Source organism: Eptatretus burgeri, chromosome 1 (assembly GCF_056783735.1).
Source record: "Eptatretus burgeri isolate ZD-2024b chromosome 1, Ebu_testis_v1, whole genome shotgun sequence".
NCBI lineage: Eukaryota > Metazoa > Chordata > Myxini > Myxiniformes > Myxinidae > Eptatretus > Eptatretus burgeri.
The window spans coordinates 149,304,596-149,323,093 of record NC_140961.1 but is presented as its reverse complement, the minus strand read 5'-3'; the positions used below and the strand labels follow the sequence as shown (position 1 = coordinate 149,323,093).

The following is an 18,498-nucleotide window of genomic DNA, read 5'->3' as shown; positions in this document are numbered from 1 at the left end:
AATTCGCAATTTTTTAGGTTTTTGACCTTGTGACCTTGACCTTGGGACGAAAATGAAAAATCGGACAATGACAGGCTTTAGATAATTCATTTTGCTATTCAAATACCGAAGATGCCATTCCATTCAATCAATTCCCTAGGAGAAGAAAGATTTTTAATCCGACTACCCCCTAAAAATGGCTACCATCATCCAGGAAAACACAACTAGACATTGATACCGAACACATAACCAAGTTTCATCAAGATTGGATCAAAGTCCACGAAGTTATGCTCTGGACAGACAGACACACAGACAGACAGACAGACAGACAGACATAACGAATATAGTGGTCACTCTGGCTGGCGCTCATGAACCAAAAAGAGGATGAATAAATATCAAAAATATGGAAATCAATGGTATTACAAAAAGACTTGATGAATTGCAAAAACGCAACAACAAGGAAGTAATTTAATGAGGAGGACAAAAATAAATAAAAGCTCTAATAGCAATACTCACTTCAAAAACGATACTGGGGTGAAGCTGAAACCAAAGAGGAAATTATTGTATCGTTGATGATGTTGGTGTTTATATCGACTTTGGTTAAATATTCTTATGTTTTTGACAATTTTATTTAGTTAATTTTAGTTCTGTTGATTCGTCAAGTATTAACACTTAATATACTAAAATTCTAATTGACAGGAGAGAGGTCCATTGAGGATTAAATATATTTTCAGGTAATTTGATTAATATCCATCCGGTTTGCTTGACAGTTGGAGAATAGGGATGATATTTTATTTTCTCATTGACTTCTTTGTTAAATTGAGAGGTTATGTGGGGGAGGGGTGTGTCTATTGAAGATTTAATATTCATTCATTGGTGACTTAATTAATATCCATCATGCCGACTTGAAAGTGGGAGAAATAGGTACAGTGGGATATTGTTACAGGTCCGGGGTTCGAGACGACCACATGGGGTTTCCATAGGCATATCTTCACGATATCCGGCCCTCAAGCCGCTGACCACAGATAACTTCAGGATCCAACGAGCTGTAGTTCTTACACAGCCTTATCTGCTTGACTTAGACTCCTGGCCTAACAGGGTTACACTTCGAGGTTTTCATAATACCTTTATATTGGCACAGCAACCTAACTAGAGGCTATGCCATCGGAAGCGCACCTGGTGATGTTCTGCCGAGCGAAACAGATAGGCACAGCACCGGCTGGTAACATGAGCCAATTAGTGGGGTGGAACGTCCCAGGCTAACACTAAGTGTGAACTATGCTGGACCAATGAAAGAAAAGACATGATGAGTAGATTGAATTTCAATTAACATGGAGTTCATTAAAAAAGAAAACATGAGGAAAAGTATGTGATACATTAAAAACAGAGATATATTTCCAGGCATTTATAAAGCAGGGACATGCAAAATGGATGAGGTTGTGGACGCACACACGCATGGGGACACAAAAATCGAGACCAAATCCATAAGCCCCAGTTTCGGATTGAGTCCAATGGGGCTCATAACTCTGAATCATCCGCCATGACAAACCTTACAAAAAGGAACCTTTGAAAGATCCTTCTCTTAAAGAGTGAAAATAGCTCTTCAAATGACCCTCTGAAAGAACGTCAAATGCTACTTGAAATGCTCTGATCGGGGTGGAGTACAACGTCCCCAGCAAGTGTAAACATGTCTGCCCCTTGTGTTCTGAGTGCACTGTGTTCATTGGCCCAGAATTCGCCTGCATCCTAACATCACCCACTCTGCGAAGCATTCAGACCAAAAATGGATCATCTTTGAGGTGGGCCACAGAGCCGATCACCCAAATTAATGAGGGGTGGGGGCAGCATAGATTTCTCCCAACTGGTAGCACAAGCATCCTGAAGGGTCACAGATGGTTGCTGCCAACATGGAGGAACAACAGAAATGCCAGCGCAAAGTTGTGCTAAATGGCAGTGAGCTTAGTTGGTAGTGGCTTTCCGAGTGGGGGCGAAGTGACACCCGAGTATGTGTGATAGTGGTGCTGTCATGGATCAAAGGCAAGTGATTTACATGGTGGTTGGAGTGGTGTTTGGAATGGCACCAGAGTGAGAGAGCAATGGTTGAGGCTGAATTCGATGGCACACAAGCAAAGCGAGGAGATGGTTGTTGGTTTTGTGGTGTGGAAGTCATTGTAGTATTGTGATGGTGGCATTGTTGTTGTTGAAAGTGGTGTTAAAAGCATGTTTGAAAGTGGTGGTGATGGTTTTGATGAAAGTTGTATGGTGGTTGAGTTCTGGTGCACAATTTGAATGTTTTGGTGGCATATGCTAATGTGGTGGCTCACGTTTTGAATGTGGTGCTCAATTAAAAGAGAAAAATGGGGTTAAAGTGGGGAAAGCCAAACTAATCCTGTTCCTCTGTAGCCCATCAGACACAAGGGGAGAACTATCTGAAAAAAATGACGATCTCAGGAATCACTATATGTTTGGTGCCATTTCTGGTGAGTGCCATTTCACATCATCATAACAATATTTTGAGGTTGGTCAACTAGTTTTACCCTTTCCCCAATTGACTTCAATGTTAAATTAGGATTGGCTGAGAACTCAAATATTCTTACAACTTTCAAGCTTTACTTCATATTAACTTAGAACGACAACCTTTGACATCACAACATCTCCAGATATGCCTCTGGCAACATTATTACATCATTCTACATACATTCACCAAGTTTGATTTTAATCCGTGAACCCAGATTTAAAAGATGAAAAAAATATAGCTGACAGACCATGCATCCGATCAGGTTGAAATTAAAAACATACAGTATATTCCACACGTCGACTCAATCATAATTGTGACGTTTCATATTGATTGATGAAGCGGTTCAAGAGAAATATGTCTTAAAGAATTTCGTTCAATCCAACATGGCTGCTAAACCACGAGACCGATGACGTCAACATTTTTTTGGCCAATTACAATTTAGTCCTAGATGACTCGCAAAAATTTTCATACTGATTGGATGGAGTGGCATTTTATATATGAAACTATGTCAAAAGGAATCCACAAATGACATCATAAAAAAATCCCCCTTGTTTACCCATGGGGAGTACTTCACATGTGCCAAGTTTCAATTGTTTTCCATCGGATGGTTTTGGAGATAGAAGTCCAACGTTTTTTCCATTTTTCCATCATGGCTGCCACACCACATCACCTTGCGGTACAAGTATGCAATGGCCAATTATTATGACCTCATAATAATTACAAAAAAACATTCTACATGAGTTGTCGCATCTGTGGTGAAAATTTCGTAAAATGTTTATGCTGAAAACAAAACACATGCCGCCCCCTTCGAAACAACCCGCTTTGATCGGACACCTGACCCAATTGTCCTCTTTATCAAAACAAATTCAGAATGGGTGGACGATCACCTCTTTGAAGTTTCACATTGACCGGATATGGCTTTTTGTCCAACATGGCTGCAAGACCATGTGACCAATGATGTTGAAATTTTCAACCAATATTCCCTATGCCAAGTCAATGATATTAAAAAAAAAATTTCTCTGGAACTGCTTAGCCTTTGGAGGTGAGACTTTGCAGTGATGATCCACTCCTGTTGCTACAAATACTTTATTTAACACTAATCTCATCAGTTACATGATGTGGCAGCCACGTTGCGTTTAAAGAAAAAATTCAACCATTAATTATCTGAAACCGTTTAACCTATCAATACTAAACTTTGCAGTTTTGATCCACTGCTCTTGCTGCATAAAATTTACTTAAAAAATGATATCATCAGTCACGTGGTGTGGCAGCCACATTGGTTTCAAGGAAAATATAAAAAAGTTATATTTTGGAAACTGCTCCAGCAATTTGTGTGAAAATATGCAGTTGTGATTCACTTCCCTTTCTCCATGTAATGCAACATGTTTCATATTGATTTGTTAAGCAAATTTGTAGAAAAAGGTTTTTAAGTTTTCAGTTTTCACACTAACATGGCTGCCAAACCACGTGACCAATGGCATTGAAAATTTGTAATCTGCCCAACATTTGGGGGGAATCACGTGTTTGAAGTTTCGTTTTGATCGGGGAAGGTTTGTTTTTCGATCCAACATGGCTGCCACACCATGTGACCTATGACATAATTTCCGCACTTTATGCATGTACATTGTTTGATGATACATGGTAAATTTCACTTTGATTGGATAAGCAGTTCCAGAGAAAACATTATTTAATATTTTTCTTCAATCCAATAAGAATGCCAAACCATGTGACATCAATTATTCTTTATCATCCCAATATCCACAAGTCATGGGGAACATGTCTTTGAAGTTTCTCCTCAATTTGTCCAGCCATTCTGGATAAGATTTTTGAAGGGTTGAGGTTTAATCGAAGATGGCTGCCAGATCATGTGACCTATGATGTCATAGTTATCATACTTTATTCAGCATGAAGAGTCAATCATTTATGTGCAGTTTCACTTCGATCTGTAAAGCGATTCGGGAGAAGAAGACTTTTTTCCATTAAAAACAAACAAACAATATGGCTGCCAAATCACGTGACAGATGACATCATATTTTTTTCTGTGTCTAAATATTTCCCCATATGAACCTCACAAAAATTTTCATTCTGATCAAATGCAGTGTTCAACTTGTCAAATTTTGACCGTGATACCACTTGATTGATGACATAATAGTCAGATTGCTGTTATTGCACGTTGCCAGTTGCAGAGTGGTTGCCAGTTGCCAAGTTTCAATTTTTTTCATTGAGCGGTTTCAGAGAAACAGAGGCCCAAAGTTTCCCTGTTTTTCCAAGATGACTGCCACCCCACGTTATCTATGACGTCAAAATTATCATTAAAAAAATTCTGCATGGTGAGTCGAATCTATCATCAAAAATTCATATAAATCAGATTAGCATTTATTGAAAAAACACAGAAAATTTGCATGTACGTACATCCGTACATTTGTACAGATGAACGGACGGACAACCCAAAAACATAATGGAACCGGCGACATCATCACCAGAGGCATCAAAAGGTACAGGAAAATTACGTCATAAAATTACCTTATCAAGAGAGGCACAAAGCGCCCTCCCTTTTTTGGATTGTTTTTCTGTATGCAATATTAACACAGGGACTGAAAAATTGTTTCTCATCTTCTATGGGAAAAAATTTGTTGCAAATTTCAGACGTTGATCCTTTGTATGTCGCGGTATTATCTTCCAAATTTCAGCAACTCCCATTTCAGCATTCTTCAGTTTTTAAGAAAAATCTTCAAAATTTACATTGGTGTCTGTCGGTCTGTCCATCCATCCGCCAAAAATGTGTTGGCGCTCATATCTCAAAGGCTATTCATTGAAACCAGATGAAACTTAGAATATACATTGGGCCAATACATCTAATTATTGGCTTTCAAAAGAATTTCCATTTCAGTGCCCTAGTGTTTGTTTTTTTGCCAGTTTTTGCTCTTTAGCCATTATCTTGAGCTCCGTTCTTGTGCGGTACAAGTATGCAATGGCGGTGTTGTTAAAAGCAGAGAGTCCAGCAGCAATCAAGGGAAGCACGAAGCTCTCCTCCATTTATCTGGAACGATTTCTCTGTCTGCAACTTTATCATAGGGACTGAAAATTCCTGGTGGGGGGGGGTTGCCCCCCAAAATAGGTATTCACTTTCTTCTCCAAAACTATATAAACAATTTTGACACCCTTCATCATTAGTGATCATCTCTTCATCAAACTTTACCACAACCTTCATCACTGGTGATCTACCAAAGGTTGCTCACACTTAAAAAATTGGGGTCTAAGAGGGTTTATGAGGAGGGGGGTTCCTCCAAAATAGGTGTTTGCTATAGCATTGGTTTGTTGGTACATTTTGCTGATTCTGTCCCACATTGACTACCTCCTCCGTGACATTATTCTACCAGGTGAGTGCCCAGGGGTATTGCCCCTATTTTGCTCAAAGGTGTGAACACCAAAAAGTTTGAAAATTTTGATTCTGGTTGTAAAATAGTCAAATGCGAGGGCTCATAATTTATGAACTGTTGGATGAAAATGTGTGAAATTTTGAAGGTTAATAAAGGGACACTTGTTGAGAATTCAAAGTTACCCGCAGCCACAAAATTAGCAACATCACAAAAATTAGGAACACCTTAAAAGTGGACTTTGGAAAAAAGTTTAGGTTAAAACTCGTCAGCATGTAAAGTTTTTTGTGAACATTGAAAACGAAAACACATAAGATAATATGCATGTGCATTGTTAATTCCTTTAAAAATAGGCGCCCCTTTAAATGAACTTTTCTAGAGCATTACTTGTTTCCTCATAAAAACACAAGGGTAGTCCAGCATGCACACAATATATTTTTGGATGTGCTTAATATTCTATCGTTTGGTATTTTCCACAAGCCATGGAATGTCCCTTCTTTTCTGAAGTTTTCCACATGCCACATACCATAAAAAGGGGCCTTTTCTATGACCCTGACATTTTTCTGAAGAATGTCCCTTCTTTTTTACAGTTTACCACATGGAACAAACCATGTAAATAGCTTTTTCAATGCCCCTGGCAATTTCACCAAGATGCAAAGGTTTTTCTGTGGGACATATGGCATTCCATGTTTCAGCCAGTTGACTTCTCGAATTAGAGCGCCTGAAAAACGATATTTTCCTAAAATTTACTTTTATGGTGTCCTGAATTTTTTCTCTGTCCATAATTATGTGGCTGCAGTTAACTTTGAAGTCTCAACAAGTGTCACTCTATTTAAGTACTGTTTAAAAGTTTATTTGGTGGAACAACAATAATAAGTTAAAGGTTTTGAGTTTTCACCATGTATGAGGTTTTAATTTAGTAATTTATATTCTTTATACTTTATTGAAGACAATAACTCCAAAGTAAAAAAAAGGAGGTAGTAAATGGAACGAATGAATACAACTATTACAACAACTCTTCACCAAACATTGACTGATTATTGTGGGTGCTGATTGGCTAATTATTGTGAGGTGCTAATTGGCTTTGTCTGATTGGCTGTTGAATGGATGTTACGATTGGTCAGTGCATTTTGCTCATCAGAGTCCAATGCCCTCAGTGTATTGAAAGCTGTAGTTTTAGGTGTCAATTTGTTAATAAGGGAGAGCCAGATATCGCTAATGGATATCTTCTTTTCTTGAGGGACTCTGTGATGTAAATACATCACCATAGCTTCTCTGATTCTCCTTGTGTGTGTGCCAGTGACTGATGGATGTGATAATATGCTATCTGACCATAATATGTGATGGTTATTGGTCTGTGCATGATTGACAATTGCTGATTTTTCCCCTTCCACTCTTCTATTATATGCCTGATTTTCTTTCAATCTAGTGGTGATCGTCGTGCCAGTTTCACCATGGTAAACTTTGCCGCATTCACATGGGATATGGTAAACACCTGGATGGTGATGAGGAAGCCTTCTGTCCTTGTGCGTGTGAAGAATAGATTCAAGTGACGAGCGATGGCGTACGAGACCGGTGGATAGGTCGAAGCTGGGGAAGAAATTACTATGTTATCAAACTGTTCTGATTTTTACTCACCAATGTCTCCAATACTACTGAAAACAAGTCCTGAGCGATTCACTTTGGGGAAAATGTTTGACGGCATTTTGAATTTTTGTCGATATTTCAGCTTTTTTCGCACAACGAAAATAAGGGTTATAAAAAGGAAAATACCGATTTCTATTTTTTTCTGGGATACTAGTGTACTGCAAATTGGCTTATATATTAAACGTAACATGTTTTATCCTACTATGACAAAAGACTTTAGTTCTGACAGACACATCATATTAAAAATCCAAGATGGCCGCCAATATACGGGTTAAACTGAAGCTCCGCGGCCGCACGGTCACGAGTCCAGACCGCCCTGGTGAAGATGGATATACATAAGTACAATAAAGTAACTTCATCAAACTGGTTTTTATTCCTAATACCCTACGCATCATAGTTGGAATGATAAACCAAGAAAAATAAATGGACTCTGCTTTAGAAAGATATTATAATAATAAAACAAATCCAAGATGGCCACCCACTGGTATAGCTAATGCCCGAAGATTAGGCATTTACAGGTTGTTTTCAAAACACCTTGACTACCAAAAACGTACAGAAAACACAACAGCCTGGATACAGTTGCATAACTGTGCTACTTCAATACATTATATTATAATTATATATCAAAATCAACACAAAATGTTACGCACACATACATTATACATGGGCTTGGTTCAAGGTTCATATGCATAATCTTCATCTTCGTCAATTACAACATCAACTGACTTGTTGTGGCAGCTCTCCCCACGACAACCACCACATGCAACCACACACTTTAAGCCATTTTTGTGGCAGGAACACTGGTTTGTAGCACACTGTCTTTTGGTGCTGACTTTACATTTACAACAAATAAATTTAAGTACATTTGCGGGTGCCGCATCTAAGTCCGTCATAATTGGGCGCATAATGTTTTTGTCCATAGTCCATCCCCATTCCAGCGCATCCAGGCGTTTGTTGGCGAGTTCGTTCCACTGAACCATCTGGAGATGCACACGAAGGCTATGGAAATGGGCTGCATGCTCAGTCGGATTCTATTACACCGAGCAACCATTGCTTGATACTACATGTGTCTTACACTTGTCAAGGACTCACCCTTCGCTCCGCAGAGTTGACAGAAGATTGAAACTCCCAAAGTACCAACCTCAGCTGCTGTTTTCTCTCTATCCGACAATGCTTAAGACAGATGTTGAATGCTATCCAACTTCGGAAAGGCTTTCAGGAGTTGGGTTTTTCCTTGTCCAAAGGTAGATGATGTGGTTTCGCATCCACTCCAAGCATGAATGAAAAGAATATTGTTACAACTGTGGAAATTCGCAGAACACTATATAGGTCCTTTGTTCAGTCATGCCGATAAGTCCGTGTTCAGTTAGATTTCCCCACCGTTGTTTAATGGGCTTTATTCGTGTCACCCGGGCTGTGATCTTTGATTAAGCCATTTTTCTTTACTATCGTTATTTCGGACCAACCACAATGCCAGCCACCAACCACCTTCTCCACCACACCACCCACCAACCACTTCTCCACCATGCCACCACCAACCACCTTCTCCACCATGCCACAATGCCAACCACCTTCTCCACGCCACCCACCAGCCACCACGTCAACCACCAACCACCCTCTCCACACCGCCTTCATAACAACAACATCTCCCCCCCATCTCCTAAACCACATCTCCCCCACCCAAATAACATCACCTCACCTTCATCTCCGCAAACGCCGCCATATTTGCAACAGCCACGGCGAGTTCCCAGTGAACAGCATCGTTGCAGGCACACGCGGGGGTTCGCTCACCGAGCAAGTCAGATGATTTCACCCACATCCGCTCTGTGGAAGCTTCGACTCGGAATTCGGATCACAGGAGAAAAGGGGCGGGCCTGTGGGCGGTTAAAGGTCGAAGAGCGGTGGTCAGATCTTGCCTCACGGACCCGATATAAGGGCGAGCGGAGTGCCAGTTCGCAGTCTGGAGTCAGTCGAGTCGAGAGTCTGTCGGTGGAGTCAGTCGGTGAAGTCTGGAGTCGGGAGAACACAGGCGGGGACGAAGTCCAGGAGAGCGGAGGACACGCGAGATGGAGAGCGTGGCTGAGCCTGCTGTGCCACGTAAAACCTGTGCATTCATGTGGAGAGAGCCAGAGAGAGCTCGCCAGCCAGCGCCAAACGGTCTGAGGTGATCGGGCTTCAAGACAGTCTGAGCATCGCTGAGGAATGGAGGGGTTCATAGAAAGAGCATCACCTTTGAAAGAGCATCAAGACCCGTTCGTTCCTCTCAACACATCACCGGCTGAGGCCCAAATCACCCGGCCGCTTGGCAAGGCCTGGGCGCAACTGCGGTTATGCTAGCTGCCGTGAGGAATGAGCGTCGCGGGTCGCCCCATCGAGGCAACACGAGGGTGGAGGTAACCTGCAACGGTCTCATGGAACTCCTTCGGTCCGCCAAGCTCCACGTTATAAAGGCCGACGGGCCCAGTCTGACCCCCTTGTCATTGAGGGGGTCTTTCCTTGCTTATTTGTGTGAATGTTCTGGCGCCATGTCCGCAAGTAGAACTGTTGTTAAGTGCTTGTGAATAATAAATAATCGACGGTTGTTGTGCTTTGTCTTGTTCGCGTCTTGTCCCTTCCTGCCAATTACATTGCTTTACTGTATACATGCATGTTGGTGTTTTGGATACCTGACTGCATACGTGTGTGAATAAATGTGCGTGTCTAAATGTTAAACTGTTCCTTGTTTCCTCTTTACCCATTGAAACGCCGTATTGCTCTCGGAATTTAGCGGGCTTTTTAATAGCCGATAAAAGAATTGGGTCCAGCGAGGTCTCACGATAATACACCGCTCGGTTATCCCAGAACGGAACGAACCGTTTAAGCGGTTCGTGTCCAAGCAGACCTCGCTGAGGTACGGTCTCTCCATGGTCTGTCCACGTGAATACTTAGGTATATCGATAATTCGGCGATTGACCCTGTCGCGCATGGGTAGAGTGTTGACTAGGCCGTGGTGTGCGCTTGGAGCACACCCGTGACTGGTTTCCGGCGTTGTTCCGGAAAGTCGCGACTGAATTGTCCATTCGGTGGGTGAAGCGACCGATATTGGTTAGACGCAGTCGTTCGCACGCTGGGCGGGTGGCAGATTCGTTACAATATTATGACGGATGGTCGGGTCCTTCACATCATGTGCTTCTCGAATGCTGCACACCTCAGCACCTTTCTTCTGTGAGCTGGTCTTGTTTTCTTTTCTCATGAATATATCGGCAATGTTCGTTTTCCAATGGTGTATCAGCAAAATGAAGATATCTGTGTCTTCTGTGACAACCAATACTGATTGGTTATTCCGTGAAAGGTCTGGAGCTGCAAATACGATCGAGGTATCCGCATCGCCGTCACTGCATTTGGTTGTATGCCCTTTTGCCTGCAGGAAACTCGCAAGGAGTTCTATTAATTGTGTCTTATTCTTGGTGTTTGATAAAAGTCTCTTGGTCCTTGTGGCATTTGGACGTATCACTGACCCTGATATCAGCTGACCGTTTGCCTGATCGCCTCAAATGTTCATGATCTTTTGTGGATGGCACTTCATATCCATCAAACACAACACAGCACAATCCATACTTATTAGAAAGATAGGATTCGTACAGTTCAGCAACCTCTAAGGAGGTCGTATTCTTCTTCCATCGAATGCGGTGTAGCCGCCAAGTGTAGCTGCAGGTCTCCAAGTGGACCAGCAGCTTCGAGATTGATATTTGTCATATCTTTCTTGATGACGCTGGCTAATTCTGCTTTGTCAGACATCCTCATGTAATAATCCTTGAAGAGTGATGTAGGTATTGCCGACAGTTCATACATGAAGTATAACTTGATGTCCTCAGACCCTCGCTGTGCAAGTGCTGTGCAGCGCATGAACAATACAGACGGCTCAATTTGGATATTCTTCTTGGAAATTTTAATGCCGTGTTGGAGGTCATTTAATGTCCGAACGTGGTCGGATCTCTTTATATGTGCATTGTTCACAGCTACGCCATCTAGTGACTGATGAATCTTCTCGCCCACGATTTCTGTCTCATCGCAGTTGATGCCATCCTCCTCGATTTTTCATATGACGTCTCTGTCAGAACTAAATTATTTTGTCGTAGTAGGATAAAACATGTTATGTTTAATATATAAGCCAATTTGCAGAACTCTAGTATCCCAGAAAAAAAAAGAAATCGGTATTTTCCTTTTTCTAACCCTTATTCTCGTTGTGCGAAAAAAGCCAAAATATCGACAAAATTTCAAAATGCCGTCAAAAAATTTCCCCAAAGTGATTCGCTCAGGACTTTTTTTCTGTGGTATTGGAGACATTGGTGAGTAGAAATCAGAAGAGTTTGATAACATAGTAATTTCTTCCCCAGATCACACCAAAAGGGATCCATTCCACCGGTCTATACTGTAATATTAGCAGTCTTAAGAATTTGTTGTATGTGGTGTGATGTATGTCCAATAAAGGGAAGAGTAACATGTGCTCTAGCTTCCGGTGTTGGATCAAGAGTTCTTGGTGGTTTATTGATGATCGTATGAGCAGGATAACCATTGAATTTAAGGACATTTGTGATGTGGCGTAGTTTGTGATGCAGGGTACACTTGTCGATGATGCTGGAGGCCCGACGAACAAGTGTGCTGCTCACAGACTGGAGAGTTTAGGGATGATGAAAAGAGCAGTAGTTGAGGGGCGATCCATATGAGTTGGTTTCCTGTAACCCTTGTGAGAGGGTATGTCATTAGGAGCCTTGCTAATCAGGATGTCATGGAAAGAAATTGGCTGTTGTTGCTCGACTTCCATGGTGAACTTGACGTTGAAATGCTGATTGCTAAGGTGCTGAAGAAACATATTGAGATCAATTTTGTCTTATTGCAAAATAACAAAGATGTCATCGACATAAGGTAGCCAGAGTTTAGTTTGAAATGGTGCTGAGCGGAGGGCTCAGCATTGAATATCTTACATAAAGAGGAATGATACTATGGATGAGAGTGGAATACCCGTAGCAGTGCCTTCCTTTTGTTGGAAGAATGAATCTCGCCATTTGAAAGACGTAGAATTGAGACACATAAGAAGGAGTTTGTGAGTTTGTTCTGATGATAAACTGGTACGTGCCTTAAGGGTGGAGTCTTCTTGTAGATTATGTTTGATGATAGAAAAGCCTCTGGAACGTAGAATCACTTTTTACCAACATACCTGCTTAAAATTTCATGAATTTCATCCAACAGCTGTAGTTATTGGTGTAGTTATAGGTAGATGGCCACCATAGCCAGTCAAGACTGGGTATCCTACATCGGGAAAAGTCCTTCCTCGGCCCACCTGAGCTCCTGACCACATACAAAGCTTTCATCCCCAGCCTGATGGAGTCCTACTCTCCCCTCTGGGCTGGTGCTCCTGCCTCTCACCTTTCTCGGCTTCACGATGTAGAAACCAAGGCATTTAGGATCATTGGTATCTCCCACAGTGAGGCTGAGACTTTGGGCCTCTCACTTTGTCACCACAGGCAGGTCAGCGCTCTTTCTGTCTTCCAGCATCTCCTCTCTGGTCTTGCCCCCTGCTCTGTCTGCATTATGTCCCCCCCTCCCTATATTTCTGCAGGGCGCTCAAGGCCTGTCAGCATCCCCTTTCTGGTAAAACTACCAAAATCAAGAATCACTGCTCACCTTCACTCTTTCATTCCTCTTTTCCCCACCTTTGGAAGAAACTTCCACACTCTCTTCCATCCCATTCTTCCCCCCAGGTATTCAAAGCAGCTATTCCCCACCACCTCTTATCTTCCCACATCCAATACCAACATATTTTCTCCCCCCGTTAATCCCCCTCAAATTCACCTCCTTCAAATTCCCTGACTTCCTTCCTGAAAGTCCCTGTGGTGTCCATTTTGCATACCCCGTGTTCCCCGCCCAATGCATTCCCTCCACAGATCTAATGTCTCTGTTCCCCACTCTTTTGTCCTTCCCTCTCCCACCCCTCTTGTCTCCTGCCCCCCTTGTTGTGCATTGTGTGTTAGCTCTCATATGAGCTTCAACAATGTATACAAAAATATATGAATAAATAAACACTTCATAAATTATGAGCCCTCGCCCTTGACTATTTTACGACCGACGTGAAAAAATTTCCATGTCTAACTTTTTGGGTTTCCTCCTATGAGCAAAAATAGTGGTAACAGCCCTGGGCACTCACCGAGTGGAATATTGTGACTGAGGAGGAAGTCAACATGGGATAGAAGCAGCAAAATATACCAACAAACTAATGATAGAGCAAATACCTATTTTTGGGGGGGTGGGTCAATTCCCCCCTCCAAACCCTCAAAGAACCCAATTTTTTAAATAGCATGAACAAGCATTGGTAGATCATGGGTGATGAAGGTTATGGTCAAGTTTCATGAAAAAGGGCAACCCAACCCCCGTAGAGATTTTCAGTTATTGTGTTAAAGTTGCATACAGAGAAACTGTTGCATATAAAGGGAGGGGTGTTTCATGCTTCCTTTCATTGTTGCCGGAGTGTCTGCTTCTAACAACACCGCCATGGCAAACTTGTACTGCACAAGAACAGAACTCAAGCTAATAGCTCATGAGTAAAAACTCCAGCACTTAGGTGGAATTTGTTTTTAAAGAAATATTGGCCGATGTATACTCTACTCCAAGTTTCAGCGAGATTCAATGTATCACCTTTGAGATATGAGTGCCAACACAATTTGGGTGGGCGGATGGCCAGACTGACAGACACTTGGGTAAATTTTGAGGGTTTTTGTTAAAAACTCAAGAATGTGGAAATGGACTTTGCTGAAATATGGAACATATTACCTCAACATACAAATGAATTATGCCTGGTGTTGGCTTAATTGTTTGGATGGTGGGCGTGGTACCTGAAGATCCTGAGTTCAAAACCCCTTGGCTGTTTAATTAATACAAGGTGTAGTTTACTCTGCCTGTCTTCCTTCTGAGGTTGGCAAAATGAGTGCCAGCTTGCTGGTATCCTGTGTTGGAGTGGTGACTTGACCTGTCCAGGATTGTATCCAATAGCCAAGGTGACTGCTTCGGCAGCACCAATGCTCTGCACAGAGTATGGTCTCAATGGATGGATACAAAAGATTTACTTCTGAAATTTGCAGTAAATTTTGTCCAGTAGAAGCTGAGAAACGAATTTTCAGTCCCTGCATTAAAGTTGCTTGCAGAGAAAGCATCCTCTATAAAGGGAGGGGTGCTTCATACTTCCTTGATATGAAGGGGCTGTTCCCATGTCTCTGGCATTTTTCCGAAGAATCTCCCTTCTTTTCTAAAGTTTGCCACATGACACATCCTTACCATAATTCCTGGACCAGTGTTTATGTGTTTGTTTGTGTGTGTTTGTTGCACTACTCCTCCTACAGTTCTGGGCCAATTACATCCAGACTTACTACAGAGGATCAACATAACCCCAGTTCATGTATTGGGGTGTTTTTAATTTTTTGGTGGTCTGGGAGGTGGGGGGGGCGATGGAGGACACAGATTCTCTATGTAAATGTGTATCATGTATCGCAGCTTCGAGGTGGGGGACGGCATTACAATTCCCACCATTTACAGTGCAGTATTCCTGTCTCCACGTTTTCCAGTGAAATGAGGCATTTTGAATTCTAAGCAGAAGGTATGTTTTTCCTTCATGAACGCAACTAGGGTTTTTTTCTGATACAAAGTTGTCTGTTGCTTATACACCACCCAAATAAAGGTATGTGTCAGAAGAAGACGTTGCATACTTGGAACAAGATCACCCGTAGGGTGGGTACTCTGCTCGTACCATATAAGGGGGGCTTTTATATGCCCCTGACATTTTTCCCAAGAACTCTAAAAGGCAACTGCCATCAAATAAACTTTCTTTTCCAAAAATATTGGAATGTGGTGTTTACCTGATTATCATCGATGTAAATAGTATTCATTATAGACCATTGGTGTTGTGGTTTCACTTTTACCAGGAATTCGTAAAAGTCAGGAATTTTTCCTGGTGATTGTACAAATCCCATCGTGCCCTGAAGGATATGTGCATACCGGGAGGTAGTGTACCTCTTTGAAGTAATCCAGTTTGATGTTGCTATCCATGTTTTCCCAGTCACATTTTGTAACAGAACCTCTTCAATCAAAGGGAAGGCATCTTGTTCATTTGAGTATAATATGATAACATGTGCATTTGTCTCAGCCACGAGTTTACCTTCACTCCCACAAACAAGATTATTAATGAGCACAATGAGAAGGGCAATTGTTTTTGAAGGCATCTTTAATAAAAAAATTAAACATAACAAAAAAGATGAAACTTAATGGTTTTTGAGTGTTCTTTGCCCCCTGTACTTCACTGAGGGTTGATTTCAGTAAGAGAGCTTTTGTTTTGATGTCTGTAACTTATTACCTCTGCCACCGAAGGAGAAGGAGGTTATGTTTTTATCCCTCTCTGTCTGTATTTCTGCAGGATATCTCAAAAAGTTGCAGAGGGATTAGAATAAAATTTTGTGTTCTGGTTAGGTTTTTGACAAGGAAGAATTGTTTCAATTTTGGTGAAGATCCGAATCTGGATGCGGATCTGATAATTTTTTAAGTGCTTCTTCATCATTGAGAGATAGGGCGAAACAAATATATATCACGCAATCTCAAAAAATTGTGGATGGATTCAGAAGAAACTTGTTGGGCATTTTGGGTGAGAAACAAGAAAGAATTGATTCAATTTTGGTGAATATCCGAATCTGAATCCAGATACGAGAATTATTTACTTTTTAAAATGATTCTGCACCTTTGAGAGATGGGGCCAAAAACGATATATAGCATGGTATTTCAAAAAATGGATTGGGCCCGATATGTTTTTGTGGATCAGGCATTTCTTGACGGAGATGTGTGCTGTACCGAGTGCACTTCTAGTTTGAAATTTGTTTTTTGAGATTCTGATAATTTGTTTGAAATGAATACAAGTGAAGAATCATTAGTTATGTCTGATGTAGTTAGAGATGTGCTGACACAGAGGGATGAAGGGAAGGTAAATCCGTTTGATCAAGAACCCAAACCCATAGCGGACTACACTACATATAGTCCGGGAGCAAACAGAGATTTGTACTACATCGCGAGTACAAAAGATTTGAGAGTTAAAGTCATTAGATGGTGGGGTGGGGACCTCCGAATGGGAATTCTTAAGTTTTCCAATTGGTGCATCACGTTGGGGATAGCCTGCTTAAAGTAGCCGCCAAAATCCGTTCAAATTACATTTCGATTACATGAATCAAACTGGTGCCAAGATTTTAATTTTGGCACTGTGATTATCGATATTTAAGTCTTAAGTGACGGATTTGGTGTAAAACACATTTAAGAACGGCCTAAAGGTGGTGCCACTGTCACATATAAATCACATTTTGAATACATTATTGAAACGTTGTAAAAATAATTTTTCGACTATCCTGATGAAGGATCAGTTATTCATAAGTGAGGATTTTTGAGCAAAACACATTTAAGAATGGCCGAAAGAGGGCACTATTTTTAGCACATTTAAAACACATCTCAAGTACATCAAGGAAACATTGTGGAAATATTATATTGACCTTCATAATAAAATTCTCACTAGTTCTTAAGTGATAATCTTGGTGCAAAACCCATTTAAGCAGGAGTCAGATGTAAATACCTGTTTTTGTGATATTAAGATCAATACAAAGCAGGTGAAACAAAGGTCATTTCTTACCGAGTAGTCCTCTGGCTCTGGGGCAGCATGCTTGAGTTACCACATGTCTGAGCACTTATTCTAGAGGAATATTGGTTTTCCAATATACCAGAACATTGTCACTTTCATGGTTGTGACAGTATTACTGGATTATTTTGAATACGTTGCCTGATATAGCTGAAAAACTGCTAAGTATGGCGTTGAAATCTAATCAATCAGTCAGTTAATCATATCGGATACATGTATTCACAACTAAACCAGTGACATGTGTAAAATTCCTTCACGCATAAAGCTTTTCATTACATTCTGAATAAAGGCAAATTCTGATAAATTATGGTTAAAATCCTATTTATGTTCTCTGCTAACATCATAAGACCATCTATACTTTTAAGACATGAAAGATTTAAAACATATAGAATGCATTGAAATTTGAATCTGATAGAATAGAAGAACAAAGAAATGATAAATTTTAACTTTTCTATCAATGACTTATTTTCAATAACAAAATCAAGTGTGACATGTAGATATTGCACCGATACATGGGAGGAGCAAGAGTGATCAGTAAAAGTATTTGGACCTTGTAATTTTCCCAACACATTCAGTGCATATGGAACAAGCATCGTGAAAAATGAAAAAATAAACAGTTTTTCTACTTTAGGCAAAAGGACGTGCATGCACTAAGTAGCTACCATTGTAAAACACTTGTATTGAATTATATGTTGCAAAAGAACACTTACTTGAATATCTTTGAAGTCATTCTACTCTTCGGAAACAAATTTTTTGTCATGTATCAATTATTTTGATGTCCATATCCATATCATGCTAAATTTTAAAATGATATCAGTTTATCGCTACATCTTACATGAAAAAACATTAAAACTGCTGATGAGTGATACGCATACAGCCAGGCAAAAGTAGTTATTATTATTGTTATAATTATGCCTCAGTCTGCCTGTCTATTACAAGATTCTAATTATCCTCATCTGAACTGTTATCTTCATGTGATGATGCTATTTCCATTTCCTCCTCATCTTCCTCGTGCATTGCTGTAATCCCCAAAAAGTTGGGATTACATACGACACAATACCAGTATTACCAGAGTTTATCAACACTGGTGTTAATTATAAAATGATAGATAATGGGATGAGAGACATCTGCAGCTCTGTGGTTGAGACTAATAAGTAGTGCTGTTCTCTGACACCATTTCTTGTATTACTGGTAGAAAAGATTTACATTATTATTAGTGAATATAATAATAAAGAAAGCGAAAACAGTCAACATCAACAAAAGTTATTTCAGTGCATGGC

The 18,498-nt window shown here is 40.7% G+C and overlaps 1 protein-coding gene across 1 annotated transcript in view; it reads right to left on the bottom strand.

Annotated features, from left to right (window-relative positions):
* Positions 1–18,498, bottom strand: part of LOC147035728 (extracellular calcium-sensing receptor-like) — a 116,656-nt gene that overhangs the window by 9,199 nt on the left and 88,959 nt on the right. The window contains exon 4 of the mRNA XM_085869287.1: positions 15,408–15,706. Within this exon, the coding sequence (XP_085725413.1) occupies positions 15,408–15,706 (299 nt within the window). The remainder of the gene's footprint in view (positions 1–15,407; positions 15,707–18,498) is intronic.